Here is a 26,628-nt window from a genome sequence, read left to right as displayed (position 1 = left end):
AAGAACACAAAAGAAGCAAGGACAAGAAAAGATAATTTAGCTCATCTAAACTCCTCCCTCTTATACCCTAACTCCTCCAACCTAGCATCCAATTGCATTTTGAATGCCCCCAATGTTAACTTCACTTAATGCCTCAAATTTAAAATTCTCATCCTTGTGTTCATACCCCTCCATGGCTTCACCCCTCCCTATCTCTGTAACCTCCTCCAGCCCTACAACCCTCCGAAAATCCTGCATACCTCCAATTCTGGCCTATTGTGCATCCCCAACTTCCTTTGCCCCACCAATGGCAGCCGTGCCTTCAGTTGTCTAGGCTTCAAGCTCTGGAATTACCTCCCTAAACTTCTCCGCCTCTCCATCTCTCTCTCCTCCTTTAAGATGCTCCTTAAAACCTACGTTTTTGACCAAACTTTTGGTCATCTGTCTTCATGTCTCCTTTTGTGGCTTGGTCAATTTTTGTCTGATTATGCTCCTGTGTTGTGCCTTGGGACCTTTTACTATGTTAAAGGTGCTATATAAATGCAAGTTGTTGTTCACTCTTTAACTGGTAAATTATGCCCTCTATGTGGCAAAAAAAATCTTCTAACTTCCTCCATTATACTCCTCTTGTGACCTAGGCATAAAGTCAGGTCATGACAAATGCACACCTGGCCCAGTTGACCCTGCAAAGTCCTCCTTATTAACAAAGTTGAGAGAGCTGTCCCACAGATTAGTCAAGCAACAGCCCGATATAGTCATACATGCAGAATAATGCCTATCAGCCAACGTCCCTAGGTATGTTCTGTCCTACCTGCAGGACAGTCACACCAGAGGTGGGTTTACAGTGGCATACAATCATGGAGGGGAGTATCCCTGGGAGTCTTCAACATTGACTCAGGACCCCACAAAGTCTAAAGGCTTCAGGACAACCATAGGCAAGGAAACCTCCTACTGATTACCTCCTACTGCTATCCCTCAGCTGATGAGTCAGTACTCTTCCATGCTGAACACCACTTGGAGGATAGCAAGGGCACAGAATGTACTCTGGGCGGGAGAATTCAATGTCCATCACCAAGAGTGGCTCAGTATTTCTGCTACTGACCGAGCTGGCTGAGACCCGAAGGAAAGACTGGGCTTGTGGCAGATGGTGAAAGAACCAACATGGGTGGATAATCTACTTGACCATGTCTTCATCAATCTACCTGTCACAGATGCATCTGTCCATGACTGCTTTGGTAGGAGTGACCACCGCACAGTCCTGCGGAGACCAAGTCCCGTCTTCACACTGAGGACATCCTCTATTGTGTTCTGTAGTACTATCACTGTGCTAAGATTAAGAACAGATCTAGCAGAACTTCTGGTCATTCGTGCATGCCCACGTGCAGCAAGGCCTGGTCAACGTCCAGGCTTTGGCTGAGAAATGGCAAGTAACATTCATGCCACACAAGTGCCAGGCAATGACCGTCTCCAACAACAGAGAGCCTAACCACCTCCCCTTGACATTCAATGGAAATTACCATTGCCAAGTCCCCCACCATCAACATCTTGAGGGTCACCAATGGCTGGAAACTCAATTGTACCAGCCATATAAATGCCCTTGTTACTAGAGCAAGTCAAAGGCTGTGTATTCTGCAGCAAGTGGCTCACCTTGTGACTCCGCAAAGCTTCTCCACCACCAAAACACAAGTCAGGAATGTGATGGAATACTCTCCACTTGCCTGGAAGGGTGCAGCTGCAACAACACTCAAGAAGCTCGACACCATCCAGGACAAATCAGTCTGCTTGATCGGCAACCCATCTACTGGACAAACATCCACCCAGTTCACCACTGACGTACTGTGGCTGCAGTGTGTACTATCTACAGGATGCACTGCAGCAACTTACCAAGGCCCCTTCGGCAGCACCTTCCAAACCCGTGACTTCCACCACCTAGAAGGACAAAGGCAACAGGTGAATGGGATCGCCATCGCCTTCAAGTTCCCGTCCAACTTACAAAAGCTATTTCGATGAAAATGTTACATTACAACAATTAATTTACCTGAAGCTTTCACATATCATCCTGACTTGCACATATATCGACCGTTCCTTCATCGTCACTGGGTCAAAATCCTACCTAACTGCACTGCGGGAACACCTTCTCCACATGGACTGCAGTGATTCACAAAGAAGGCTCACAAGGACAACTGGGGACGGGCAATAAATGCTGGCTTTGCCAGCAACACTCACATCCCAAGAATGAATTAAAAAAATACTGAATGTATGTTCATTAATGGCCTCATAGCGTCAACTCTCCTGGTGTCCTGACCAACATTGCTCCTCAGTCAACACCACCAAAAACTGATTAACCAGTCATTCAGCTCATCACTGTTCTTGGCATCCTGCTGTGTGTAATGTAGCTGCTATGTTTGCCTAATAACATAACAGGAAACATTCCACTTTAAAGTAGTTCACAACTTGAGGCGTTTCTGAGAAATGTGATAAGGCATTTTAGAAGTGCAAGGCTTTCTTGTTCTTTATTAATATAGCCAACAAAACTGAGAAACTTTTAGGAGACAGTTAAAAAAGAAAGTGTAACTAGCCTGTTTATAAATTGGTTTTCAAACTATCCCAATGGTAGATGACAGCTCCATTATTTTGTTCTGACATTAGAAATAATAAGTCCAGCTTGTTTGCCAAACTATGGCCAAGAGTTTATTCCGAATTCCAATTGCTGGATTTCCGGCTGGGGAGACACAACGGAAGGAGGTAAGAGATCGACAGGGGTTCCCTTTTTTTGTTCACATAATTTTGATTCCCTTTTATTTATTCGCCCAGCCTGATCACCTCTGTAGCTGAGAGGGTAAATGTGTGGCCTGTTTCCAGTTTGTACCTCCATAGCTGGTCATCAGAAAGTTCCAGGAACTCTACTCTGCCATTTTCTCTCCTCTTTGCTCAGACATGCTGTAGACGTGGCTTCGTCCCTCCTTGTTCAATGCGCTCGCGGACCACATAGAGCAGATAGTCCCAGGTACAATTCTCAGTCTATCTGACCATACAAAATTGACAGGCAGGAAATGACCAGCTGGTCCATCAAGCCTGCCCCACTCCACATAACTGAAGTCCCACATCCCCGGTACCATTCTAGTAAACCTCCTCTGCACCTCCAAGGCCTTGACATCCTTCCTAGAGTGTGGTGCCCACTTGCAAAGGAAAAATTTGGAGAGCTACGAGGAAGGAGCAGTGGGAGTGGAACTAATTGGATACAAAGCTAGGTAAGAAAGTAAGCTGTGAAAGTAAGAAGCTAAAAGGCTGCAAAGGGATATAGATAGGTGAGTGGGCGAGATGGTGGCAGTTGGAGTATAATATGGGGAAATGTAAAATTATCCACTTTGGTAGGAAGAATGGAAAAGCGGAATATTTTTAAAAGGGGAGAGACTAAGAAATGTTCGTAGTCAGAGGGATTTGGGTGTCCTTGTACACGAATCACAGAAAGTTAACCTGCAGGTACAGCAAGCAATTAGGAAAGCAAATGGTATGTTAGCATTTATTGCAAGGGGGTTGGAGTATAAGAGTAAGGACGTATTGCTGCAATTATATAGGGCCCTGATGAGACCACACCTGGAGTACTGTGTCCAGTTTTGGTCTCCTTACCTAAGGAAGGATATACTTGCCTTAGAGGGAGTGCAACGAAGGTTCACTAGATTGATTCCTGGGATGAGAGGGTTGTCCTATGAGGAGAGATTGAGTAGAATGGGCCTATATTCTCTGGAGTTTAGAAGAATGAGAGGTGATCTCATTGAAATGTATAAAATTCTTAGAGGGCTTGACAGGGTAGATGCTGAGAGGCTTTTCCCCTGGCTGAAGAGTCTAGAACTAGGGGTCATAGTCTCAAGAAAAGAGGTCCGCCATTTAGGACCGAGATGAGGAAAACTTTCTTCACTCAGCAGGTTGCGAATCTTTGGAATTCTCTATCCCAGAGGGCTGTGGACGCTCAGTCGTTGAGTATATTCAAGACTGAGATTGATAGACTTTTGGACACGAAGGGAATCAGGGATATGGGGATAGGGTGGAAAAGTGGAGTTGAGGTATAAGATCAGCCGTGATCTTCCACCTCAACTCAACTTTTCCGCCCTATCCCCAGTCATGATCTTATTGAATGGTGCAGCAGGCTCAAGGGGCCTTCTGGCCTACTCCTGCTCCTATTTCTTATAGCCCCTTCAAAGAGCCAGCACGGGCATGATGGGTCGAATGGCCTTCCTGCTCTTGTGATTCCGTGAATAGTATTGCTTGGAGTTGCGGCTTAAGGTGTTTTATGTTCATTTCATCAGGCTTTCCATCTGAAATTCTACGGAAGACCAATGTGCCTCTAATTAGCCATGTCGATTGTAAAACATTATATTATGAGTCCCTCACACCTCGCATGATGTGTGCTGGTTTGGAAGAGGGCGGACGCGATGCATGTCAGGTATTGTTAATAACCGGCAAGTTTTTAGCAAGCCCCCCCCCACTCCCCCAGGTTAAATCCCTGTTCTGTGCTGAGTTCAGCTGCGACACAAGCAGACGGAAAACTACAATTGGCCTCGGTGCCCCTCGAGTTAGGGAAGGAGGGAAAATCAGTTAGTTTGCGTACTTCTGATCACTAACTACAATTGGCAAGAAATTTTTTAAAAACCCCTTGATGTTGGCAACTTTGGAGTCGTGACTGCCCATGACGTGGGGGCGGTGGGTGGAGGGGTGGGAGAGGGTTTGCCTCATTGGAAATTAAAAGCACCTTCCCCCCACTCCCACCCCCCACAATTTAATGACGTCTCAGTGCCCAAGAAAACTGGTGCTGGAATCTAAGTTGGGAGTGTGATTTTCTTGGATGTGTGGTGGGGGGGTGGTGGTGGAGAGAGGGGTTTTCCATGGGTCAGCGGCTCTAAAATCGCTGCTACCTCTCCTTAAAAGGGAGCGCTTCTTTCTGGATTTATGGAGAATTTGTTGTCAATGAGCCAAGGGGCAATGTGGGGAGAACTGCCCCTTTGCTGGAAGAGACCTTGGAGCTGTAACAGAGGAGGGTGGTTCTCCTTGGAGCAGAAAGCCATCCTCCACTGAATGCAGAAAGTACATGGATGGAGGCAGCGGAGAGAGTGAATGAATGCTCACAGAGAAATAGGACGCGGATATAATGAAAGAAGAAGACGGAACTTTTACATATAATACCTTTCATGGCCTGAGGATATCCCAAAGCATCTTACAGCTAATTAAATACTTTTGAAGTGTAGTCACTGTTGTTATAAGAACATAAGAAATAGGAGCAGGAGTAGGCCAATCGGCCCCTCGAGCCTGCTCCGCCATTCAATAAGATCATGGCTGATCTGATCCTAACCTCAAATCTAAATTCATGTCCAATTTCCTGCCCGCTCCCCGTAACCCCTAATTCCCTTTACTTCTAGGAAACTGTCTATTTCTGTTTTAAATTTATTTATGTAGGAAACGCAGCAGCCAATTTGGCACAGCAAGGTCCCACAAAAAGCCATTTGCTTTTAGGTGTTGGCTGAGGGTAAGTATTGGCAAGGACACCAGGAGAACTCCCCTGCCCTTCTTTGAATAATGCTGTGGAATCTTTTACATCCACCCGAGGGGGCAGACGGGGCATCATTTTAACGTCTCATCTGAAAGATGGCACCTCCGGCAGTGCAGCAATCCTCAATACTGCACTAAAGTGTCAGCCTAGATTATGTACTCAAGTCTATGGAGTGAGACTTGATCCCATTACCTTCTGATAATGGGCATTGACTTAAATTAAGATGTTCCTATTGTCATATACCAGCTGCGCATTGAATGGAAGTCCTTTCTATTCATATAGGCCATGGTGCTGATGTAAAAAACCCTGTTACCATCTGCCATTCACTCCTGAGAATTCTGCCACCCGGTGAAAATTCTGTGCCCTGTCCAGCTGATGCCTGATTTCCACATGGAAAGCGATAAGCATGTTACCCCATGTCTATCATGCATGTGATGCATCTATTGACTGAAAACCAACAGATGTCCCATGCGGTGTCTTGGGAGGATCCAATAATGCAAACGTTTAATGCTGTGGTAACCTTCATGGGTATGGGAAGAGCAACCCTTTGAATTTGTCTGCAGGTCAATACGAATCCCCTAAGGAATTCCTGTCAGTAACAATTACCGGAGGACAGTGTGGTAAACAATATTAAGATGGGAGAATGGTGCTCTCCACAGGAAGAGAAAATAAAGCAGGAAGCTAAATGCTGCAAAGTATCATTGCTGCGTCCAAAAAGAAAATACAAGTTTCAATTTAGTTTTGGGAATGGTAATCTAGTTTTAAGAGTCCAGGCCAGTGGATTAGTCATGCACCCTCTTGATACAGGCGCCCTGTGTGTGTGTCGGGGTGGGTGAGGGGGCAGCGCTCCCCCATTGGACCTTGTAATCATAATTCCTTCTTCACAAGGAGGCCCATGCAGCCTACCTCTCGATCCCCTTTTATGTCTTCTGCAAATGCGTCACTCGACAACTTGAAATCCCAACCCGCACTCGCCTACCGTGAGACGGAACGGGCGGGAAGCAGCTCTCAGTCTCCGGAAAATCGGGCAGCCCACGGCTGCTTGCCAGCGGTAAGTGTGGGGAAAAGGGGTTCTGGGAGGGTCTTGCAGGAGGGGATGGGGGAGCGGAGTCCGAGGCAGGGGAGGTCTAACCTTTCCTCGTGGGGCTCGGAGGAGCCCTCTTGGCCCCACAAAAGAAAGTAAAAACCTGTTAGGGCCCTGGCGGGTCCCAACTCTATTCAGCCTGGCTGCAAAACCACTCAGGCCCGAGTTAAAATAGCAGTCGGAGCCCGATGACGTCTTCAGACCCTGAACTGTATATTTAGAGAAGGACCTCGATGGCTTTAGACGGGCGGCTTAGTCAGAAACCTACGGAAAATATCACAGTCGATGGGATCCCGGCCAATTTTAACTGCCCACCTGTCCGGCTTCCGCCAGGCAGGTGGGTTTAAACCCCTGTGCCTCCCCCATCTGATTTTTTTTCTTTGTCCGCCAACATACTAAGGCCCTGTAATAATTTGCCTGCGACCTCAGCTGAGCCAGGTCTTTGTGCTCATCCAGCTAAGGGGTGTAAGTGTTGGAGCATGGAAATATCATTCCAATTAAACAGTGATGTCAGCAAGTTGGTGGGAAAAAAAATTGGATAAGGCCTATAATTGGGCGGGGGTAGCACGATCCTCTATTAACCCGCGCGCAATGGCCCCTGCGCAGGCAGGATTTTTGTCCGGCCTGAATACTTACCTTCAAGCAGCGTTGGAAATCAGCGTTGACACGAGGATTCAATGCAATTTGCACTTCCCACCAGCAGGGGGAGCCCCAATCTCTTAAAGGCAGGCTGGCTCTTAAAATCTCTTAAAGGTAGCCGGTACCTGTTATTTGCTGAAAATAATAGTCTGCTAACTGCATGGAGTCTGAACGGAGATCAGACATTGCACATGTAAAACACAGATGCAGGTCCCGTCCTAATGTTTACAAACTGATGAGTTATGTTAACACATTGAATAAAGGTTGCGCACTACTAAATCCCATATTCTCCAATCTGCACGCCACACCTCACCAATCTGATGATCTGAGTTTGTACCCGGCCTCAGAAGCAATTATCCAGTCACTCACCTGTAAATCCTGTATGGTCCCTTTAAATAGCGATGGTGGGGGTCCTCCAGGCACTCTAAAACATGTTCAGATGGTCGTGGCTAAGACTGTGCGTTGAGTTGAGCGTTAAGTCCCAAAATGATGACTAACACTTTAAATCAGCGTCGCACATTGATTGTATCCATTTTCTCCTTACTTTACACACTGCTGGCGTTCGGTATTTGAGTATGCGTTAACACCTATAACAAGATGGCGTCCGGCGCACCTCACGCTGGAACGTAGGTGCGCAGCCAAGACGCCATCTTGGCACTTCAGGAGGCCGTGTAGCACCAAAACAACGGGCGCTACGTGGCCCAATTTCTAGCCCGTTACGTCTAGCACGTGTTATGTATAGTGCGGGATATGTATAGCGCAGGTTATGTATAGTGCAGGTTAGACACAGACCAAAGCTCTCTTAATTCTTTCCAGTGTAAGAATGGTTAATGCGTGTCTTGGATCCAAGCTCCAGTTAATATTGGAAATTCAGATTTCGGACCTGAGCACACATTGATGTAGGGAAGGGTAATTGGACAATCTGGCATCACACCACCCAAAATTAATGTAGGAAGTATGTTGCATTCGTCTCTGCCTGTCTGAGGTTTGAATGATGCTGGGCGTAGCTCATTGAATTGACCTAAATAACATTTCGGAAAATGTTGTGCCAACAGCAACAGGTAAAGTGATTGAAAACCTTGGTTTATCATAGGTCATGGCAACACCAACTTGCACGTCTAGTAAAATTTTATTTTTCTAACTCCTTGCATACAAAAAGAAAGCATAGTTATCAGAATGCTTGTCACAAATAGTGCAATCACCTGGAATTACAACAGCACAGCATTAGTTAGGTTCAAACTTGATATAACATAACTCAGCATTTCCATCTCACGGCTGGGACCTACATAACGTGGCATCTGTCAATTCGTCCGTTAGTTTTGAAGTTAGGCAGATAAATTCTGCAAGGTCCCATGCGACCTTGCACGCAGCCAGTGTGTGTTGTATAATCGTTAATCGTGGGCACAATAGAGAGAAAACTGTTGGCAGTGCACCTTTGATTATCCGATGTGTGCTGGGTGCATGCAAGTACCTGCCAGTGGTGAGAGGTCTCTGAGAATTTACCTATAAACGTGAGGGGTAATTTTGCCAACTTGCAATCCCGGCAGCACTTTCTTGAATGGCAAATTATGAGAAGCATGTGCTCAAATTCCTCACAGGCACTCCCGGTGGGCAAGGCTCTCGGTCGGGAGTGCGAACTTTTAAAATTGGCTCAGTGGGTAGCACTCTCGCCTCTGAGTTAGGAGGTCATGGGTTCAAGTCCCACTCCAGAGATTTGAGCATATAATCTAGGCTGACGCTTCAGTGCAGTACTGAAGGAATGCTGCACTGTCGGAGATGATGAGACACTAAAGCCAGGCCCCATCTGCCCTCTCAGGTGGATGTAAAAGATCTTTTGGCGCTATTTGACGAAGAGCAAGGGAGTTCTCCCCGGTATCCTGGCCAATATTTATCCCTCAGCCAACATCGCTAAAAACAGATTATCTGGTCATTATCACGTTGCTGTTTGTGGGAGCTTGCTGTGCGCAAATTGGCTGCTGCGTTTCCTACATTACAACAGTGACTACATTTCAAAAGTACTTCATTTTCTGTAAACCCTTTGGGATGTTGTGAAAGATGCTATATAAATGCAAGTACTTCCTTTCTAATCGTTTGTAGTTTGTATTTCAGATTGATTACCATTGCTTGCAGAACCTTTCGGGACCTTAGGCACTGAACTGAACTCACCCCACCTCTTGGCTGATGAGAGTTCCATTGGACCTTATGAGTGTGTAATGGGTGAAATTCCCAGTGTAGCCTGGGAACTCTCCCCCAGCCATGGCCCCTTGATGTGGGGGGGTGGGGGGGTGTTGGGGGCCAGGCGTAAACCTGGCAGATCTGGGTTCTGCCCCGAATTCTGACCCCCCCCCCCGCCCCAATAGGCAATCCATCCTCTTTCCCTCTTTCCGCTGATTACTGCCGCAGGAATTTCAGGGCAGTAGATTACTTAGAACAAACTCTGGACATCAATTCAATGATGTCTTCATGATTCTAATAATGATGTATAACCCTCTCAAAAGAATTGTTGTTCCTACGGATGACATTTTTAATGATGTGACTGGTGAGAATTTTATGCTGATTGAGATGAGGGATGTTAGTGCACTCAGTACCTTGCATTCCCATATTATGTATAGCCTGACTAGATGTGTAGCAAAGATCCCTCTACTCCACCTGAAAAATTGTGTCTCACCATTCCTTGTTGCACCTTAAGAACATAGGAACAGGAGGAGGCCATTCAGCCCCTCGAACCTGTTCCGCCATTGAATTAGACCACGGCTGATCTGTATCTTAACTCCATCTACCCGCCTTGGTTTTGTAACCCTTAATACCCTTGTCTAACAAAAATCTATCTCAGTTGTGAAATTTTCAATTAACCCCCCAGCCTCAACAGCTTTTTGGGGGAGAGCGTTCCAGATTTCCACTACGCTTTGTGTGAAGAAGTGCTTTCTGACATCACTCCTCAACGGCCTAGCTCTAATTTTAAGGTTATGCCCCCTTGTTCTGGACTTGCCCCACCAGAGGAAATAGTTTTTCTCTATCTACCCTATCGACTCCTTTGATCACCTTAAATACCTCAATTAGATCACCCCCTAATCTTCCATATTCAAGGGAATACAAGCCTAGTCTATGCAACCTTTCGTCATAATTTAACCCTTTTAGCCCCGGTAGCATTCTGGTGAATCTGCCCTGCACCCCCTCCAAGGCCAATATATCCTTCCTGAGATGTGGTGCCCAGAACTACGAACATACAAATATACGAATTAAGACCAAGAAAGTCCATTCGGCCCCTCGAGCCTGCTCTGCCATTTGATAAGATCATGGCTGATCTGACTGCGACCTCAACCCTACTTTCCCGCCTACCTATTATAACCTTTGACTCCCTTGTCAGCCTTAAAAATATTCAATGACCCTGCCTCCACCGCTCTCTGGGGAAGGGAGTTCCACAGACTCACAACCCTCTGAGAGAAAAAAACTAAATGCAGTACTCCAGATGGGGTCTAACCAGAGCTCCGTACAGCTATATCATAATTCCACCCCTTTGTATTCCAGCCCCCTTGAGATGAAGACCAACATTCCATTAGCCTTTTACGTTATTTTTTGCACCTGTCCACTAGTTTTTAGCGATCTTTAGTGCACCAGTGTTGCAACTTTGCATTTCCATATCAGTCATCCCATGGTGTCCGTGACTGAGATTACCAATTAAAGGGCAATTTTATACTTTGGTTGCATGCTCATTAGGAATTGGATTGAAGCTGTCCATTATGGTCAGCAGATAGAGGAGACTTCCCATCAGTTGATACTAAATTGTTACTATCTAAGATCAACTGTTCTGTACTTTACAAACACTCTTCCTTTGTATGATGCAGGGTGACAGTGGAGGCCCTTTAGTTATACACCAGAACTCATTCTGGTGGTTGGGAGGTGCCACAAGCTGGGGTTATGGATGTGCCAGAGTGGGGAAACCAGGCATATACGTGAGAATCACAGCATTTCTGGACTGGATTTACCTGCAATTGAAGGCAAGTGAGTCTTAAGGATGTGCAACAAATATATGGGGCAAGTTTATTGTAAAATCGACATTCAAATTTCCCCTCTCTTCTCCTGACTCACGCTGAGGCATGGGTCCGTGCCTGCCCACTACCTTCCAAAGCTTCACCCTAGTGACCATTTCTTCATTTGTGAAACTAGGCAATGAGTGTTGGGAGGCTAATTTACCATGGGGAGGCGGGAGGGGGGGGGAAGAAGACATCACCATTGAGGCCGACCCTGTCCTCATCTAGTGACCCATACCGTTGCCCTTGCTGAGATTGGTGAACTCAGCACAGATTGGCGATTGAGTGTTGGACCTTCCACGTCTCCGGATCAAAGCTTCGTCTCTTTGAGATGTGAAAGTTGGCATATCGATAGAAAATGGTAAAGCATCTATGTTCCCCTCTGCAGATACAAATCAAGGGTGAAGTATTTAAATGTTCCTAAGGAGATTTCATACATAGAATTATGTAGAATGTACAGCACAGAAACAGGTCATTTGGCCCAACTGGTCCACGCCTGTCTTTATGCTCCACACGAGCCTCCTCCCACCTCTCTTCATCCAATTGTATCAGGATATCCTTCTATTCCTTTCTCCCTCATGTGCTTATTTAACTTCCCCTTAAAGGCATCTATGCTATTCACCTCAACTACTTCATGTGGTAGTGAGTTCCATGTTCTAACCACTCTCTGGGTAAAGAAGTCTCTCCTGAATTCCCTATTGGATTTATTAGTGACTATCCTGTATTTATGGCCCCTAGTTCTGCTTTCCCCACAAGTGGAAACCTCTTCTCAGAGTGCAATGGCTGGGTTGATCTGCTCACCGCGCAATTGACTTGAGGTCCAGCAATATTTTATAACATCTGCTTGAAATTATACCACCAAACGCAGGATTCTGGGTCACGGTCACCCAAGGGGACATCCTGAGCATTGAATCCTGCACAGCGGCAGGGCAAAGAGTTGCTTTCAACAGCTGCCACCATGGTCAGCACCTTCATGATGAGAGAAAGTCAAATACAGGGTGGGATTGCGGCTAGAATTCAAAAGGTGGACAGAGAACAGACACCTTTTCCAAATTCCTAATTTGAGGACTCCTAATAGAGTAGCAAGCGACTGTTTCCTACGCTATTCCCTCATAGAGGAAGAAAATGTACCAGAAAGCACCACTAATTTGCATAAATGCTATTCCATTGTTTGTGCTTGACGTAAAGAAAGAAAGAAATTGCATTTATATAACACTTTTCACAACCTCAGTACATCCCAAAGTGCTTCACAGCCAATGAAGTACTTTTTGAAATGTAGTCACTGTTACAATGTGGGAAATGCGGCAACCAATTTGCGCACAGCAAGGTCCCACAAACAGCAATGTGATAACAACAAGATAATCTGTCTTTAGGTTTTGGTTGAAGTATAAATATTGGCCAAGACACCAGGGAGAACCCCCCTGCTCTTCTTCAAATAGTGTCATGTGATCTTTTACATCCATCTGAGAGGGCAGACGGTGCCTTGGTTTAATGTCCCATTCAAAAGATGGCACCTCCAATAGTGCAGCACTCCCTCAGTACTGCACCGAAGCGTCAGCCTAGATTATACGCCATTACAAGTCTCTGGAAGTGAGACTTGAACCCATGAACTCAAGGTGAGGGAGTTACCAACTCAGCTACATATCAGCCTGCAGTTTCTGAGTGGGTCTGACTGAGTTCCTCCACACCGGGTCTCTGATCTACTTGATGTCGCCAGCAATTTCCAATGTGTTGAGAATACCGATGGTGCAAGTGCCTACCTCAAATAGATGGAAACTTCACTTAAATGTTAATGTACGGGCAGGGATGTCTTGCACACCATCTCCCCTTGTCATTGCCAAACGGGCATCCAAGGTTGCTATGGAGTCAGCTCTGAGCGATTTAAAGGGCAGAGTAAGTAAATTGATTCTCCAGGTTTTAAAGTCATTTCTTAACTTGTTTTCTTCTGGGTTTTTTTCTGCTGGCATTTAGGTTGTCACAAGCCTTTGTGCTAATTGCTTTTCTCCCCCTCCGACATTACTGGCACCAATGGAGGTAATTTTGACTTTGTGCAATAGTGTAAAATGGGCAATAACGAGTCTGCAGCCCGTTTTACATCTCTCCTGATTGACTTCAATGGAAATAAAAATGGGGAGAGACGTAAAACGGGCTGCCGACTCGTTATCGCCCGTCTCACACTATCGCACAAAGTCAAAATGACCCCCCCAGTGGGAATCCCAATGGGAATCCCCCTATCTGATGTGTTTGGAAGAACAGCAGGAGATACCAGGCAGGTCAGGCTGCATGAGAGGTGCTATGTGCTCGCCCCGCGGTACCCTCACATCTGCATCTACTGCATCTATGAACATACCTCATTTTGGCAGATGTTTAGTGCAGGAAGCTAAGAGAACAGCCCCGATGGCACCCACTAAGATACGTGAATGTCTGACCAATCATAATGTTGGATGATTCCTCAATCGCAGTACGTCATGCAGACATGCCGTGAAAGAAGTTCACCAGCCGAGTGGCTGCGCCATCATGGCACTAACCATATCTGAAGCCCATTGTTCCACCTACCTTGTGGTAACCTTGGGAACCGTCTTTGGAGGGCTTGGGTCAGCAGAACAGCCAGATGCAAAGCTGTACCATCTACTGCTAGGGCACCTGTGGCTGCGATGTAGCATAGGGCTGGCACAGCCAACGACAGTACCAGTCTGTTGTGACCTCCAACCTGCTTCCTCTTGCTCGCTATGAGGATGGTGCCATGGACTAGCACCACCTCCTGATCAGCAGATATCAGACATGATTTTGGGCACTGGGCTGCTCTGTCATTTGCCTGGTGACTCATGCCCGCACTTGGGTTTCCTCTCCCTTCAGTTTTGCCGGTCGTTTCCTCGTCTTCTCTCCCTTCAGCCTAGGCGAAGGCTCATAATGGCTCAGATGCGTTATTAGCCCTGCCAAACGCTGTCAGAATTTTTGTCACCCTATTCTACACTTTAATTGTCCCTATCCCTTTAAGTTTTCCTTACGTGTGATTTTTCCACTCCAATCAAAAATATGTTCCCTGCGGCCATTCAAATCTGCACCTGGGGGTTGTACTAGTAAGCTGACCCCGGAAAACTGGGTGCAAACAGCACACTTTGACATGAATCTGGCCTTACCCCTCCCTATCTCTGTCACCTCCTCCAGTGCTACAATCCTGCGAGAGCTCTGCGCTTCTCCAATTCTGGCCTTTTACGCATCCCCTGATTTTTATCGCTCCAACTTTAGCGGCCTTGCCTTCAGCTGTCTAGGCCCTAAGCTCTGGAATTCCCTCCCTGAACCTCTCTCTCCTCCTTTAAGACGCTCCTTAAAACCTACCTCTTTTGATCAAGCTTTTGGACACATGTCCTAATATGCTCCTTACGTGGCTCAGTGTCTAATTTTGTCTGATAACGCTCCTGTGAAGCGCCTTGGGATGTTTTACTATGTTAAAGGCGCTATATAAATGCGAGTTGTTGTTGTCTGAAGCCAAGTCACAGCTATTTGAGTCTAAGCTGTAGCCATATCAGAAAATCTAGGCTAACCTGTCTAAAATGACGCTTCTCCAAAATGAAAGTGATTCCTTCTTAAATGTTCCAAATCCTACTACGCAGGTCAATTGAAGTCAATTTCTGATGCGTTTGTGTAACTGATTTTCATTCAGTTTATAATGCAATTGTCTGATTTCAGAAAAACCGATGAAGCCTGACAAATCTGGAGGCATCTCTGTTGTACGTGAGAATGTACGGAACAAAAAAGGACATAGTCAGCTCTTTCATTCCACTTCCTTTCTCGGACGACATACAATCCCCTCTGTCGGGGATTCGAACTTTCCCCTACGCTCTGAACTTACTTAAGGATTTCTCTAAGAGTAAACAGAAATCTCCTCTTTGTCTGACATGGTAAGATTGTGACTTGTGTGACTTGCTGCGACTATTTGGAGAGGGATGGCAGCTTCATGGGCTAAATAGCCTTTCCATTGCTCTCTTTTTAAGTGCCTGTATGCAGATCGTAGTGTCCGGACCCATCCAACCAAGAGACATTCAGAACCCAGTTGTATTAAGAACTGTTTTGAATACCTCATAAGTAAAATACAGCAAATGTCAGCTGATTGAATGAATGCTGAAGAAAATGATCCATTGAAATGATTGTATTTGGAGAAAAACTCCTTATAAAGCTTAGAAACTGGAGTCCATTGTCTAAATTGTCTGCTGGGTGATTACTATAGTGTGGTTTCTTTGTTAGTGTTAGTGGTACCACTGCGTACTACAAAGAATTATGTGAATCGACAGGAAACTAAAGTCCTGTCAACTAACATTAAATATTCTTGCAATTTTTTTCTACTTCACACTTTTAATATATTGTTCAATTTTGCCTCGTTATCTAGAGTGAACTAATACTTCTGAAGATGCTATTCGATTTTCAAAGAGCCCATGACTCTTACAAGGGAATCTGTGGAACTTATTTTTATATCTGATACACTTTGAGGAGATTTCTTTGACCTTTATTTTCTCTTTGAAGAAGGTGGCCCAGAAAGCAGTCCCATGTGCCTGCTTACGGCCGCCGTCTCTGCTGACGACCCCAGGAGCAAGTACCTGGTATATCAGCTGTGGCTCAGTGGTAGCTCTCTCACCTCTGAGTTATGAAGGTCATGGATTCAAGTCCTACTCCTGAATGCAAAATCTAAGCTGACACTCCCAGTGAGGGAATGCTGCACTGTCAGAGGTGATGTCTTTCATCATGGGCCCTGTTAAACTGAGGCTCTATCTGCCCTCTCAGATGCATGTAAAAGATCCCATGGGGCTATTTTGAAGAAGAGCAGAGGAGTTCTTCCCTGGTGCTCTGGCCAATATTTATCCCTAAACCAACATCACTAAAAAACAGATTATCTGGTCATTATCACGTTGCTGTTTGTGGGAGCTTGCTGTGTGCAAATTGGCTGCTGTGATTCCTACATTACAACAGTGATTACACTTCGAAAGTATTTCATTGGTTGTAAAGTGGTTTGGGATGTTCTGAGGTTGTGAAAGGCTCTCTGTAAATGCAAGTTCTTTCTTTTTTTCTTTTTAATGGAGGTAAGCCCCTGAAGTGGCTGACTGGAGGAAGACAGCCTAGTGGGGGCTTCCTCTCCCTTCATCTAGACCCCAGATATCTACTTTTTTTAGGCCTAAAAGAAATCTCCCCTTTCCTCTTTGGGGCCCCCCTTTGTTCTTTAAATCCCCGGGCATCTTTTTGGGTACTGCAGTGTTGGTCAATTTTCATGTATGCTAGCAGCGGGTTCCCTGAAAATGGCAGGGATTATGCAGGGAGCCTACCCTGCTTGCCAAATGTACCTTTACCCACGAAAATGGAGCAGGGCTACAGGGGATTCAAAACTGCTCCGCTGGCAGAATGGAAGAGTCCAGTTCCTGAGTCTTTCAAGGCAGTGGGATTAGTTTTACCTTGCTCCAGCAGATAGCCGCCACTAGGGTTGCCAATCCTCCAGGATGTCTTGGAGTCTCCAGGAATTGAAAATTAATCTCTCGGACACTGCTGTGAGCGACCCGGGAGAAAAATCAAAGGGGGCATTAAAAAAATCATTTCCTTTCAGCACTTTTGTTTATTAGTTCTAAAAATGTTGGTGATGGGAAAGAAAAGGCTGTTTGACTGACAGTCAAGAATCATCCAATCAGGTAACGAAGAGCCTGTTTGCTTTCCAATTGGCAGAGGTGGGGGGGCATTGTGACGTGAGAATGGACATGTTGGGCGACCAATGGGGGGTGCGTGGGGATGGGGCGGTTGGAGGGAGGAGGTCATGTGATGAAATCTCCAGGATTACATCCAACCAGAGTTGGCAACTGTGGCCGGCACAGATGCAATGGGCCGAATGGCTTCCTCCTATGTCGTATACATTGATAGTTCTGACCTGCAGTTGCTTTGGCTTCTCTTCTCGCTCCTGCACCAGAGTTGCCGAGGTAAGAATACGGCTCTCTTCCTCTCTGCTCACATCTCCGACCTCACTCCTCACAAATACTCCCCCTCCCTCACTTCCCATCACTCTCCTACAATCGCTGAACCACACTTCACTCCACCTCCTCCTCCTCAAACTCACACACTCAGCACTATTGCAACCGTCACTTCTCTGCACCCAGATATTACGCACTGCATATCAACTATTCGACCATGATAGGCACATTCTCTAAACACCTCCCAAGCCTGTCACTAACGCACTCCCTTTCTTGCAGGGGAATGGTCGTGCACAACTTGAGCCTGTGGCAGCTGCTGTTGGAGGAGGCTGCACCTGCTTACACACCCTCTCCCCCGGGAAAGAACACATGCTGGCCCTCATGGGGACAGTCATGGCTGGGGCGAGCAGCACACATTATCCTCTTCCAATGGATGCTTAGGCACATGTTTAAGAAACGGGCACAGTGCCCACAAATTTCTAGGCCTCCCTACCTACCTTAACGAATCCCTTAATCATTTTAAATACCTTGATTTGCTCAACCATCAACCTCCTAAACTCAAAAGGAATACAAGCCAAGTGTACGAGACCTGTCCTCATAATTTAACTCTTTAAGCCTTGGTAACATTCTGTTGAAACTGCGCTGTACCCCCTTCCAAGGTCAATTTATCCTTCCTGAGGTTTGGTGCCCAAAACTGAACGCAGTACTCCAGATGGGGTCTGACCAAGGGTCTGTACAACTGAAGCATCACTTCTTTACTTTCAGTCCCATTGAGTTCAAGTCCAAAAGTGCATTTGGTGTAGGATAAGGGCCCACAGCATAGGACAAAAATCAAAAAATGGTGGTTAACAATCTCAAAACGACTAAGGGCAGTTAAGAGTTTTGAGATCCTGAGAAAGAATAAGAATAGGAGACGGTGAGATAAGTTTTAATCATTATCTTCCAAAAGCACAGTGTAGAATTTTTTTATATATTGCCTATGATTATATATAAACTTTGTATCCAATAATGTCACACGTCAGAAGGCATAGTCTTTAAAATAAGAGAAAGAAAGCCAGACATTTAAGGCTAGTTTCTTTTGACCCTGGGGAGGAGCCAGGGATTTACTACCAACTTATCTTGAGATAAGAGAAACAATCTTCCTGTGATGGACCGTTGGACTTTTCTAAGGGAACTGGCACTTAATTCAGCTCAGGTCCAATTTACACTGATTAGAACAGGTAGCCTTATAGGATACAGTTATGCCTTAGCAAGAGAATAATACATTGTACATTATATTGAATAACATCCTATCCTTAAACAGCTTATCCTCTCACCTGAATTGAGCTACACCATGGGAAACCTAGCAGCACTCATCCCCTCTCCCCTCACAATGTATACACTTGTGAAAGTAATGACTGACAATTATCAGATTTTATTTCCTTCTTGATGCAGGGTCAAATTTCTTACAAAAGGGAGATTTGTATTTCTATCTACTTCAAGTTAAAGCTTTGTTGGTTGTCACATTCTGAATTGCAACATCTGATGGATATCACAGAATGCACTGGAATGCACAAGTAAGAGATTCTACATAAGACATGCCAAAGACAAGTTAAAGGTTCCTTGATAGCTCAGTGTGTTTATTCAGTGAGTAGCTGAGTCATACAGACCAGGGGAATTCTAGGTTCAATCCATAGTCTGTTCTGAGTTAGCTGATCTCAGTCAGGATGGCATTGAGAGGACCCCGCTGTTAGGGAGAGGAAATTAGTCAGGGTTGATTCGTCTGATGGCTATTCCAGTGACACCTGCTGGAAGATAGTGCGTATGGACATTGGGTGAGGAAGACTGTGATGTTCCTCCACTTCAGTTGAATAGTTTGCTAATACTTGCTGTCAAAGTTCAGACATGAACAATAGCCACTTGCACTAGAGGGTGACCAGTAACGGGAACTATACACCAGTACAAAATCAACACCTTCAGGAGAGGAGATGAGGAAAGAGGAGAAAACTTGCAAGGAAAAAAAAAACAGATAAGTTAAACTATTCGTCAATCAGCATTCAACAAGCATTTAACCAAATTTGATCAATATCTTTTGGGCTTTTTCCAACCGGTCCATTCGGCTTTTAAGGGATTCCCTCTTCCTCTTTGTATCTGGATCTTCAAACAGATATTCATCGATGCGGCCTCTCTCTTGCAGGAGCTGCAGCATTGCTACCTGCAGTTTATTAGCAAACTCTTCTAAAACATAGTAGAATATTACCTGGGGAATCTGGTCAGCCAGTCGACAAGAAGCAATCTAGGAGTGGAGAACAAAAATAAAGGAAGATTTGAGGTATGAAGCAAAAACCTCCCTTTGTGTTTCATGAATTAAACCCCATTAATGACAGGAGGTCGGAAAATATCTGATCTACACTAGTGATCGGTGCAAAACGGATAGTTAACTGATTCCTTTTGGTTGATCTCATAACATGTTTACCTTGTAGTATGTTTGTAAATGGTATGCCATTTCCTGGATGCTGGCATTTCCACTGGTTAGAAGTGAATTTACTTTCACCGTACTTAAATTCTTGCTGTAGATTTTGTCCTGCGAATACACCACACTTTCAATCCTGAACTGGGTCCGCAGCAGCTTTTCTGCTTCACTTTCTTGCTGTCGGCTGAGTTCTTCGATTCTGATCTGTACGTGAAGACAAAAAATGGCAGCGAGTGCAGTCAAATACAGGCCCACTTACCCATAAGAAAGTTTGCAATGAGAGAAGACTTTTTGCCCCATGAAGCTCATGCCTAAGAATGTAAGAGTATTTAGGAACAGGAAATGGGCCATTAAACCTCGCATTTTGATAGATCTCAGCCCACCCACCTACTTCTCAAAATAAAAGCACATGGAATTGGAGGTAACCTTGTGACATGGGTCGGTAATTGGTTGGGAGGTGGGAGACAGAGACAGAGAGTAGGGATCAAGGGAATGCACTCTGATTGGTGGGATGTGACAAGTGTTCACCAGGGATCTGTACCAGGGCCTCAGCTTTTCACCATATACATCAATGACTTGGATGAAGGAATAGAGAGGTGTGTATCCAGGTTTACAGATGACACCAAGTTAGGAGGCGCAGTAAGTTGTGCAGATGGGAACAGGAAGGGACACAGACAGATTAAGTGAGTGGGCAAAACTTTGGCAGATGGAGTTCAACTTGGGGAAGTATGAGGTCACCCACTTTGGATCCAAGAATGACAAATCGGAATATTTTCTATATGGCAAGAGATTAAAAACCATGGAGGAGCAAAGAGATATGGGGGTCCGTGTACACAAATCGCTAAAAGATAGTGCACGGTACAAAAAGTAATCAAAACGGCTAATGGAATGTTCGCCTTTATCTTAGGGGGGCTGGATTACAAAAGTGAGGAAGTGATGCTTCAGTTGTACAGTCCCTTGGTCAGACCCCATTTGGAGTACGACGGTCAGTTCTGGGCATCATACCTCAGGAAGGATATATTGGCCTTGGAGGGGGCACAAAGCAAATTCACTAGAATAATACTGGGGCTCTAAGGGTTGAATTATGAGGACAGGTTGCTTAAACTCGGTTTGTATTCCCTTGAGTTTAGAAGATTGAGCGATGATCTAAATGAGGGTTTTAAAATGATCGAGATTTGATAGGGTAGATGCAGAGAAACTGTTTCTGCTGGTGGGGGAATCCAGAACAAGGAGGCATAATTTTAAAATTAGAGCTAGGCCACTTTGGAGTGAAATCAGGAAGCACAATTTCACACAAAGGATAGTGGAAATCTGGAACTCTCTTCCCCCAAAAGATTGTGAATGCTGGGTCACTTGAAATTTTCAAGACCGAGATTCGTTAGGTAAGGGTTTCCATAGATATGGAGCTAAGGCAGGTAAATGGAGTTGAGGTACAGATCAACCATACTCTGATTGAATGGCGGAATAAGCTTGAGGGGCTGAATGGCCTACTCCTGTTCCTATAGTCATGTGTAAAAAACAACATTACTAAAATTTGGCAATGGTTTGCCATTGGTGACAAATCCCCATCACTGGCTCCGATAGGCAAATCTCAATTAAGTGGTTTGTTATATCTATACATTTATACTGTACCTTGGCAGCTTTGTAAAGGTTGCAAAAGGAACTGAAATGTTGGCCGGCAACATCAATAAAACTTGTTCTTGTGATTTCTGCAACAGAAAAAGGGGAATAAAATCACATCTTCCACTCCTAACCATAGTTATCCAAAAGGAGTTGATAGAAGTTGCTGCTAATTTCATTTTTTTTGGCAGATTTTTTTTTAATATAGATCTTCTTAAACCACAAATCAGGATAGATTTTCCTGCCTGGGAGTTCTGCAGTTGAGTATAATCTTCCGAAATCAAGCCTGTACTCAACTGCCTCTGAAATAGGCCTGACTGCTGATGATCAAAAGGCCCTGACAGCCTCAAAACATCTTTGGGGGGGGGGGTCCTTAAAATTAAAGAAGGAAACGTACCTGGCTGCCTATAGCTTCTGGATGGCAGGGGTTTAGTGGTAGATCATAGAGGCAAGATTCACTGGGTCACCCTGCGTTGGGGTGCCCAACAAGGGTAGCAACAGGAAGATGAGGGTGGGAATCTGAGAACACCCTCTCCTGCCTCATTTTAATATCACTGCTGGGCCTGCACCATCTATCGGCACAAGGCCCCACTGTGTCTTGTGGATCACCCAGAAGGTCCTGGCGGAACGCAATGGGAATGCAGACCGGATGTAATGGGACGCTGTCCCTTTTTCCTATGCTTTGCACCTGAAGACTTCCAATTCTTCTGATGCAGAACGGGAAAATCTATCCTCTAATGTCTTGTCTGAAACTTTAAAGTAGTTTGTGTAGTAGTCCTTGTTGTAGGAATTCTTTGTCTTGTATATATTACATAGAATTTTACAGCACAGAAACAAGCCTTTTGGCCCAACAGGTCAACGCCGGTGTTTATGCTCCACACAAGCCTCCTCCCACCTTGCTTCATCTCACTCTGTCAACATATCCTTTCTCCCTCAAGTACTTCAACAGCTTCCCCATAAATGCATCTATGCTATTCACCTCAACCACTATGTGGTTGTGCGTTCCACATTCTCACCACTCTCTTAGTAAAGAAGTGTCTTCTTAGTCACTCATGAATCCAATAAGTAATTATCTTGTATTTATGGCCCCTAGTTTTGGACTCCCCCACAAATGGAAACATCTTCTCTGCGTCCACCCTATCGAACCCCTTCATAGTTTTAAAGACCTCTATCAGGTCCCCTCTCAGTCTTCTCTTTTCTAGAGAAAAGAGTCCCAGCCTGTTCAGTCTTTCCTGATAGTTGTACCCTCTCAGTTCTGGTATCATGGAGGCAGCGGGCATGGCTGAGGTACTAAATGAATACTTTGCATCTGTCTTTACCAAGGAAGAAGATGCTGCCAAAGCCACAGTAAAAGAGGAGGTAGTTGAGATACTGGATGGGCTAAAAATTGATAAAGAGGAGGTACGAGAAAGGCTGGTTGTACTTAAAGTAGATAAGTCACCCAGTCTGGATGGGATGCATCCTCGGTTGCCGAGGGAAGCAGGGGTGGAAATTGCGGAGGTGCTGACCATAATCTTCCAATCCTCCTTAGATATGGGGGTGGTGCCAGAGGACTGGAGAATTGCAAATGTTACACCCTTGTTCAAAAAAGGGTGTAAGGGTAAACCCGGCAACTACAGGCCAGGCAGTTTGACCTCAGACCTAAGCTTCTAGAAACAATAATCTGGGATAAAATTAATAGTCACTTGGACATGTATGGATTAATAAAGGAAAACCAGCACGGAATTGTTAAAGGCAAACTAACTTGATTGAGTTTTTTGATGAGGTAACAGAGAGGGTTGATAAGGGCAATGCGGCTGATGTGTATACGGATTTTCAAAAGGCGTTTGATAAAGTGCCACAAAATAGGCTTGTCAGCAAAATTGAAGCCCATGGAATAAAAGGGGCAGTGGCAGCATGGATATGAAATTGGCTAAGTGATAGGAAACAGTGAGTAGTGGTGAACGGTTGTTTTTCGGACTGGAGGGAGGTGTACAGTGGTGTTCCCCAGGGGTCGGTGCTGGGACCACTGCTTTTCTTGATATATATTAATGACTTGGACTTGGGTGTACAGGAAACAATTTCAAAATTTGAAGATGACACAAAACTTGGAAGGATAGTAAACAGTGAGGAGGATTGTAATAGACTTCAAGAGGACATAGACAGGCTGGTGGAATGGGCAGACACATGGTAGATGAAATTTAACGCAGAGATGTGCGAAGTGATACATTTTAGAGGGAAGAATGAGGAGAGGCAATATAAACTAAATGGTACAATTCTAAAGGCGGTTCAGAAATAGAGAGACCTGGGGGTATATGTACACAAATATTTGAAGGTGGCAGGATAGGTTGAGAAAGCAGTTAAAAAAGCATATGGAACCCTGGGCTTTATAAATAGAAGCATAGAGTACAAAAGCAAGGAAGTTATGTTGAACCTTTATAAAACGCTGGTTCGGCCATAGCTGGAGTATTGTGTCCAATTCTGGGCGCTGCACTTTAGGAAGGATGTGGAGGCCTTAGAAAAGATTTACCAGAATGGTTCCAGGGAAGCGGGACTTCAGTTATGTGGATAGACTGGACAAGTTGGGTTGTTCTCCTCAGAGCAGAGAATGGTAAGAGGAGATTTGATAGACGTGTTCAAAATCATGAAGTGTTTAGATAAAGTAAATAGAGAGAAACTGTTCCCATTGGAGGAAGGGTTGAAAACCAGATGACACAGATTTAAGGTGATTGGCAAAAGAAACAAAGGCGACATGAGCAAAAACTTTATTTATGCAGCGAGTAGTTATGATCTGGAATGCGCTGCCTGAAAAGGTGGTGGAGGCAGATTGGGCGCGTGGGTAACGTGCCCGGTGAAATCAGTCTGCCCTGCGCGCAATCGCAGGCTAATTGGATCCACTTAACCCTTGTTCCGGGTTCCCTGCTGCTGATCTGCGCGTCGGGCGGATTGCGCATGCGCAGTAAGGTCTGGCAGCTGGAGGAGCTCTATTTAAAGGGGCAGTCCTCCACTGACTGATGCTGCAAGGAATAGGAAAAATCACAGCATGGAGCAGCCCAGGGGGAAGGCTGCTCCCAGGTTTAATGATGCCTCACTCCAGGGGCTCGATTTTACCAGCGGGTTTCATGTGCGTTTCCAGCGGGGGGGCCCCGAAAATCCCGATATCCAGGCACGTGACCGGATCGCGCCACGATCCCGCCCACTTCCGGGTTCCCCGATGACGTGCGGGGGTGTGTGCGCAGACCCCGCTGGTGGGAATCCCGCAGGCAATTAAAGCCAGCGGGATGCCACTTGAGTGTACTTATTTCGCTTGTTCAGGTCATTAACTGACCTGATTAAGGGACTGTGTGTGATTTTGGAGAAACATGGGATTATTTCACACACTGGGGGAAACAGTCCTATTTGAAATGGACGTGTTGCAGCCGTCAGCCTGTGGCAGCTGCAAAGGTCCATTTGACAGGTTGGGGGGAGATCCTCACCCATTGCAGGAGGCCGCTCTGTCACTTGGGACAAAGTGTGGCCTCCACCACCCTCCTCCTGACGGTCAAAGTCACCAACCTGCACACTCACCCCGGGGTCCGGAGACATGTGCCTACCTTGCGGACCCCCTCAGATGTACATATTGCGGATGGGGGCCGCCGTAGCTGCAGTCATGACCTCCTCGGAGGGCGCACAACATCGCCAGCCTCGCCATCCACGCCGTCCACCTCTGACACGTGGAGCTCCACAACACAGTGCTGTGACACATCCACCTGTACAGCAGGAGGGAGGGCTACCGCAGAGAGAGACGCGTCGCAGAGGGCACTACCCTCGCCACAGGGTCCACAGACCGAGGCGCAGCTCCCCGGACCTCTCTGAGCAGCAGTGCACACGGAGGCGCAGATTCACTCGACATGTAGTCGTGGACATCTGCAGCCTCCTTCATGCCGAGCTGCTCCTGGTTGGCCCCAGCACCATCTGCTTACCTGTCGCTGCCAACGTCACCACTGCCCTCCACAACTTCTCCTCCGCATCCTTCCAGGGTGCAGCCGGGTACACCGCCGATGTCTCTCATTCGTCTGCGCGGAGGAGCCCTGCAAATACACCTGCACCTACTCTGCAGTAACACAATGGGTGGCATCAGTGGTGGGTCCTCATAGTGATACCCAGGAGCGGGCATTATTGCACAAAACAGACAGGATTCGCGGAGACATGGCAGTGGTGGAGCCAATATAATGTGTGATGTGAGTTGTTCTGAAATTCAATATAGGTAACACCCATGACAAACCCTCAAACACCCTTGTGCATCCCCTTCAAGCTCACGACACGTTTGCCTTACGCTGCCTACTGCACATGTGTGATGCATGCCCTGTGGCTGCAGCACAGGTGGTGGCAGGTTGAGTGAGGCTGGCCGTGAGGGAGATGCACGAGAGGGTGAGTATGGGATAGAGCCATGAGATTATATGAGGATTGGGTTGCGTGTTAGTGGCGGGGTGAGTACTCACGAGGTGAGTAGGTGCAGGTAAGATGAGGATGGGGTTTGAGTGGGTATGAGGGGTGATGTGACAGAGTAGTGTTGGCGGTGCCGAAGGAGATGTGGGGTGGGGGCAGTGTTGTGGCAGACGGAGTGTAGGGGAAAGACTACGTGTTCTCACTGTGGCTGACCTTCTGCGGTCATTGGAGCGCTTCCTGCACTGTATGCAGGTGGGCGATATGTTGGTGGTGCAGGTGACCTCCTCTGCCACCTCGAGCCAGGCCTTCTTGGTGGCAGAGGCAGGCCGCTTCCTCCCGCCCGCCGGGTGGAAGAGCTCTGTCCTCCCCCTCCTCCTCACCCCATCTAATGATACCTGGAGTGAGGCATCATTAAACTGGGAGCAGCCTTCCCCCTGGGCTGCTCCATGCTGTAATTTGTTCTATTGGTTGCAGCATCTGTCAGTGGAGGACTACCCCTTTAACTAGAGAGCCTCCAGCTGACAGATCGTACTGCGCATGCGCAGCCCGCCCGACGCGCAGACCAGCAGCGCGGAGCCCGGAAGAGCAGGTAAATGGATCCAATTAGTGTGTTGCCTGCTACGATCGCGCGGGCAACCCACTAATTTCACCGAGCGTGTTGACCACGCTCCCGAAACCCAACCCGCCGGAAACCCGCAGGCCTGGTAAAATCGAGCCCCAGGTCTTACTGGATGGGGTGAGGAGGAGGGGGAGGAGAGATATCTTCCCCCCGGCGGGCGGGAGGAAGCGGCCTGCCTCTGCCACCACGAAGGCCTGGCTCGAGGTGGCAGAGGAGGTCACCTGCACCACTAACATAGCGCCCACCTGCATACAGTGCAGGAGGCGCTGCAATGACATAAGTAGGCCAGCCAAAGTGGGTACACTTA

General features: G+C 46.3%; 2 protein-coding genes across 3 annotated transcripts in view; one reads left to right on the top strand and one right to left on the bottom strand.

Annotated features, from left to right (window-relative positions):
- The window catches only part of LOC137326855 (transmembrane protease serine 2-like), a 35,745-nt gene extending 18,081 nt beyond the window's left edge, over window positions 1-17,664 (top strand). Inside the window, exons 9-14 of the mRNA XM_067992235.1 lie at window positions 2,629-2,724; window positions 4,287-4,423; window positions 11,093-11,249; window positions 14,969-15,043; window positions 15,800-15,876; window positions 17,503-17,664. Of these exons, the coding sequence (XP_067848336.1) occupies window positions 2,629-2,724; window positions 4,287-4,423; window positions 11,093-11,249; window positions 14,969-15,043; window positions 15,800-15,876; window positions 17,503-17,664 (704 nt within the window). The remainder of the gene's footprint in view (window positions 1-2,628; window positions 2,725-4,286; window positions 4,424-11,092; window positions 11,250-14,968; window positions 15,044-15,799; window positions 15,877-17,502) is intronic.
- Window positions 17,665-18,135: 471 nt separating this feature from the next.
- LOC137327470 (interferon-induced GTP-binding protein Mx3-like) overlaps window positions 18,136-26,628 on the bottom strand; it is a 42,713-nt gene continuing 34,220 nt past the window's right edge. For both annotated transcript variants that reach the window (XM_067993323.1, XM_067993324.1), the window contains 3 exons: window positions 21,308-21,384; window positions 19,679-19,879; window positions 18,136-19,498 (listed from right to left, as the gene is read on the bottom strand). In XM_067993323.1, coding sequence (XP_067849424.1) covers window positions 19,271-19,498; window positions 19,679-19,879; window positions 21,308-21,384 — 506 coding nt within the window. In that variant the 3' untranslated portion in view covers window positions 18,136-19,270. The remainder of the gene's footprint in view (window positions 19,499-19,678; window positions 19,880-21,307; window positions 21,385-26,628) is intronic.

This window comes from Heptranchias perlo, chromosome 11 (assembly GCF_035084215.1).
Source record: "Heptranchias perlo isolate sHepPer1 chromosome 11, sHepPer1.hap1, whole genome shotgun sequence".
Taxonomy (NCBI): Eukaryota; Metazoa; Chordata; class Chondrichthyes; order Hexanchiformes; family Hexanchidae; genus Heptranchias; species Heptranchias perlo.
This window is presented reverse-complemented; position numbering and strand designations above follow the sequence as displayed.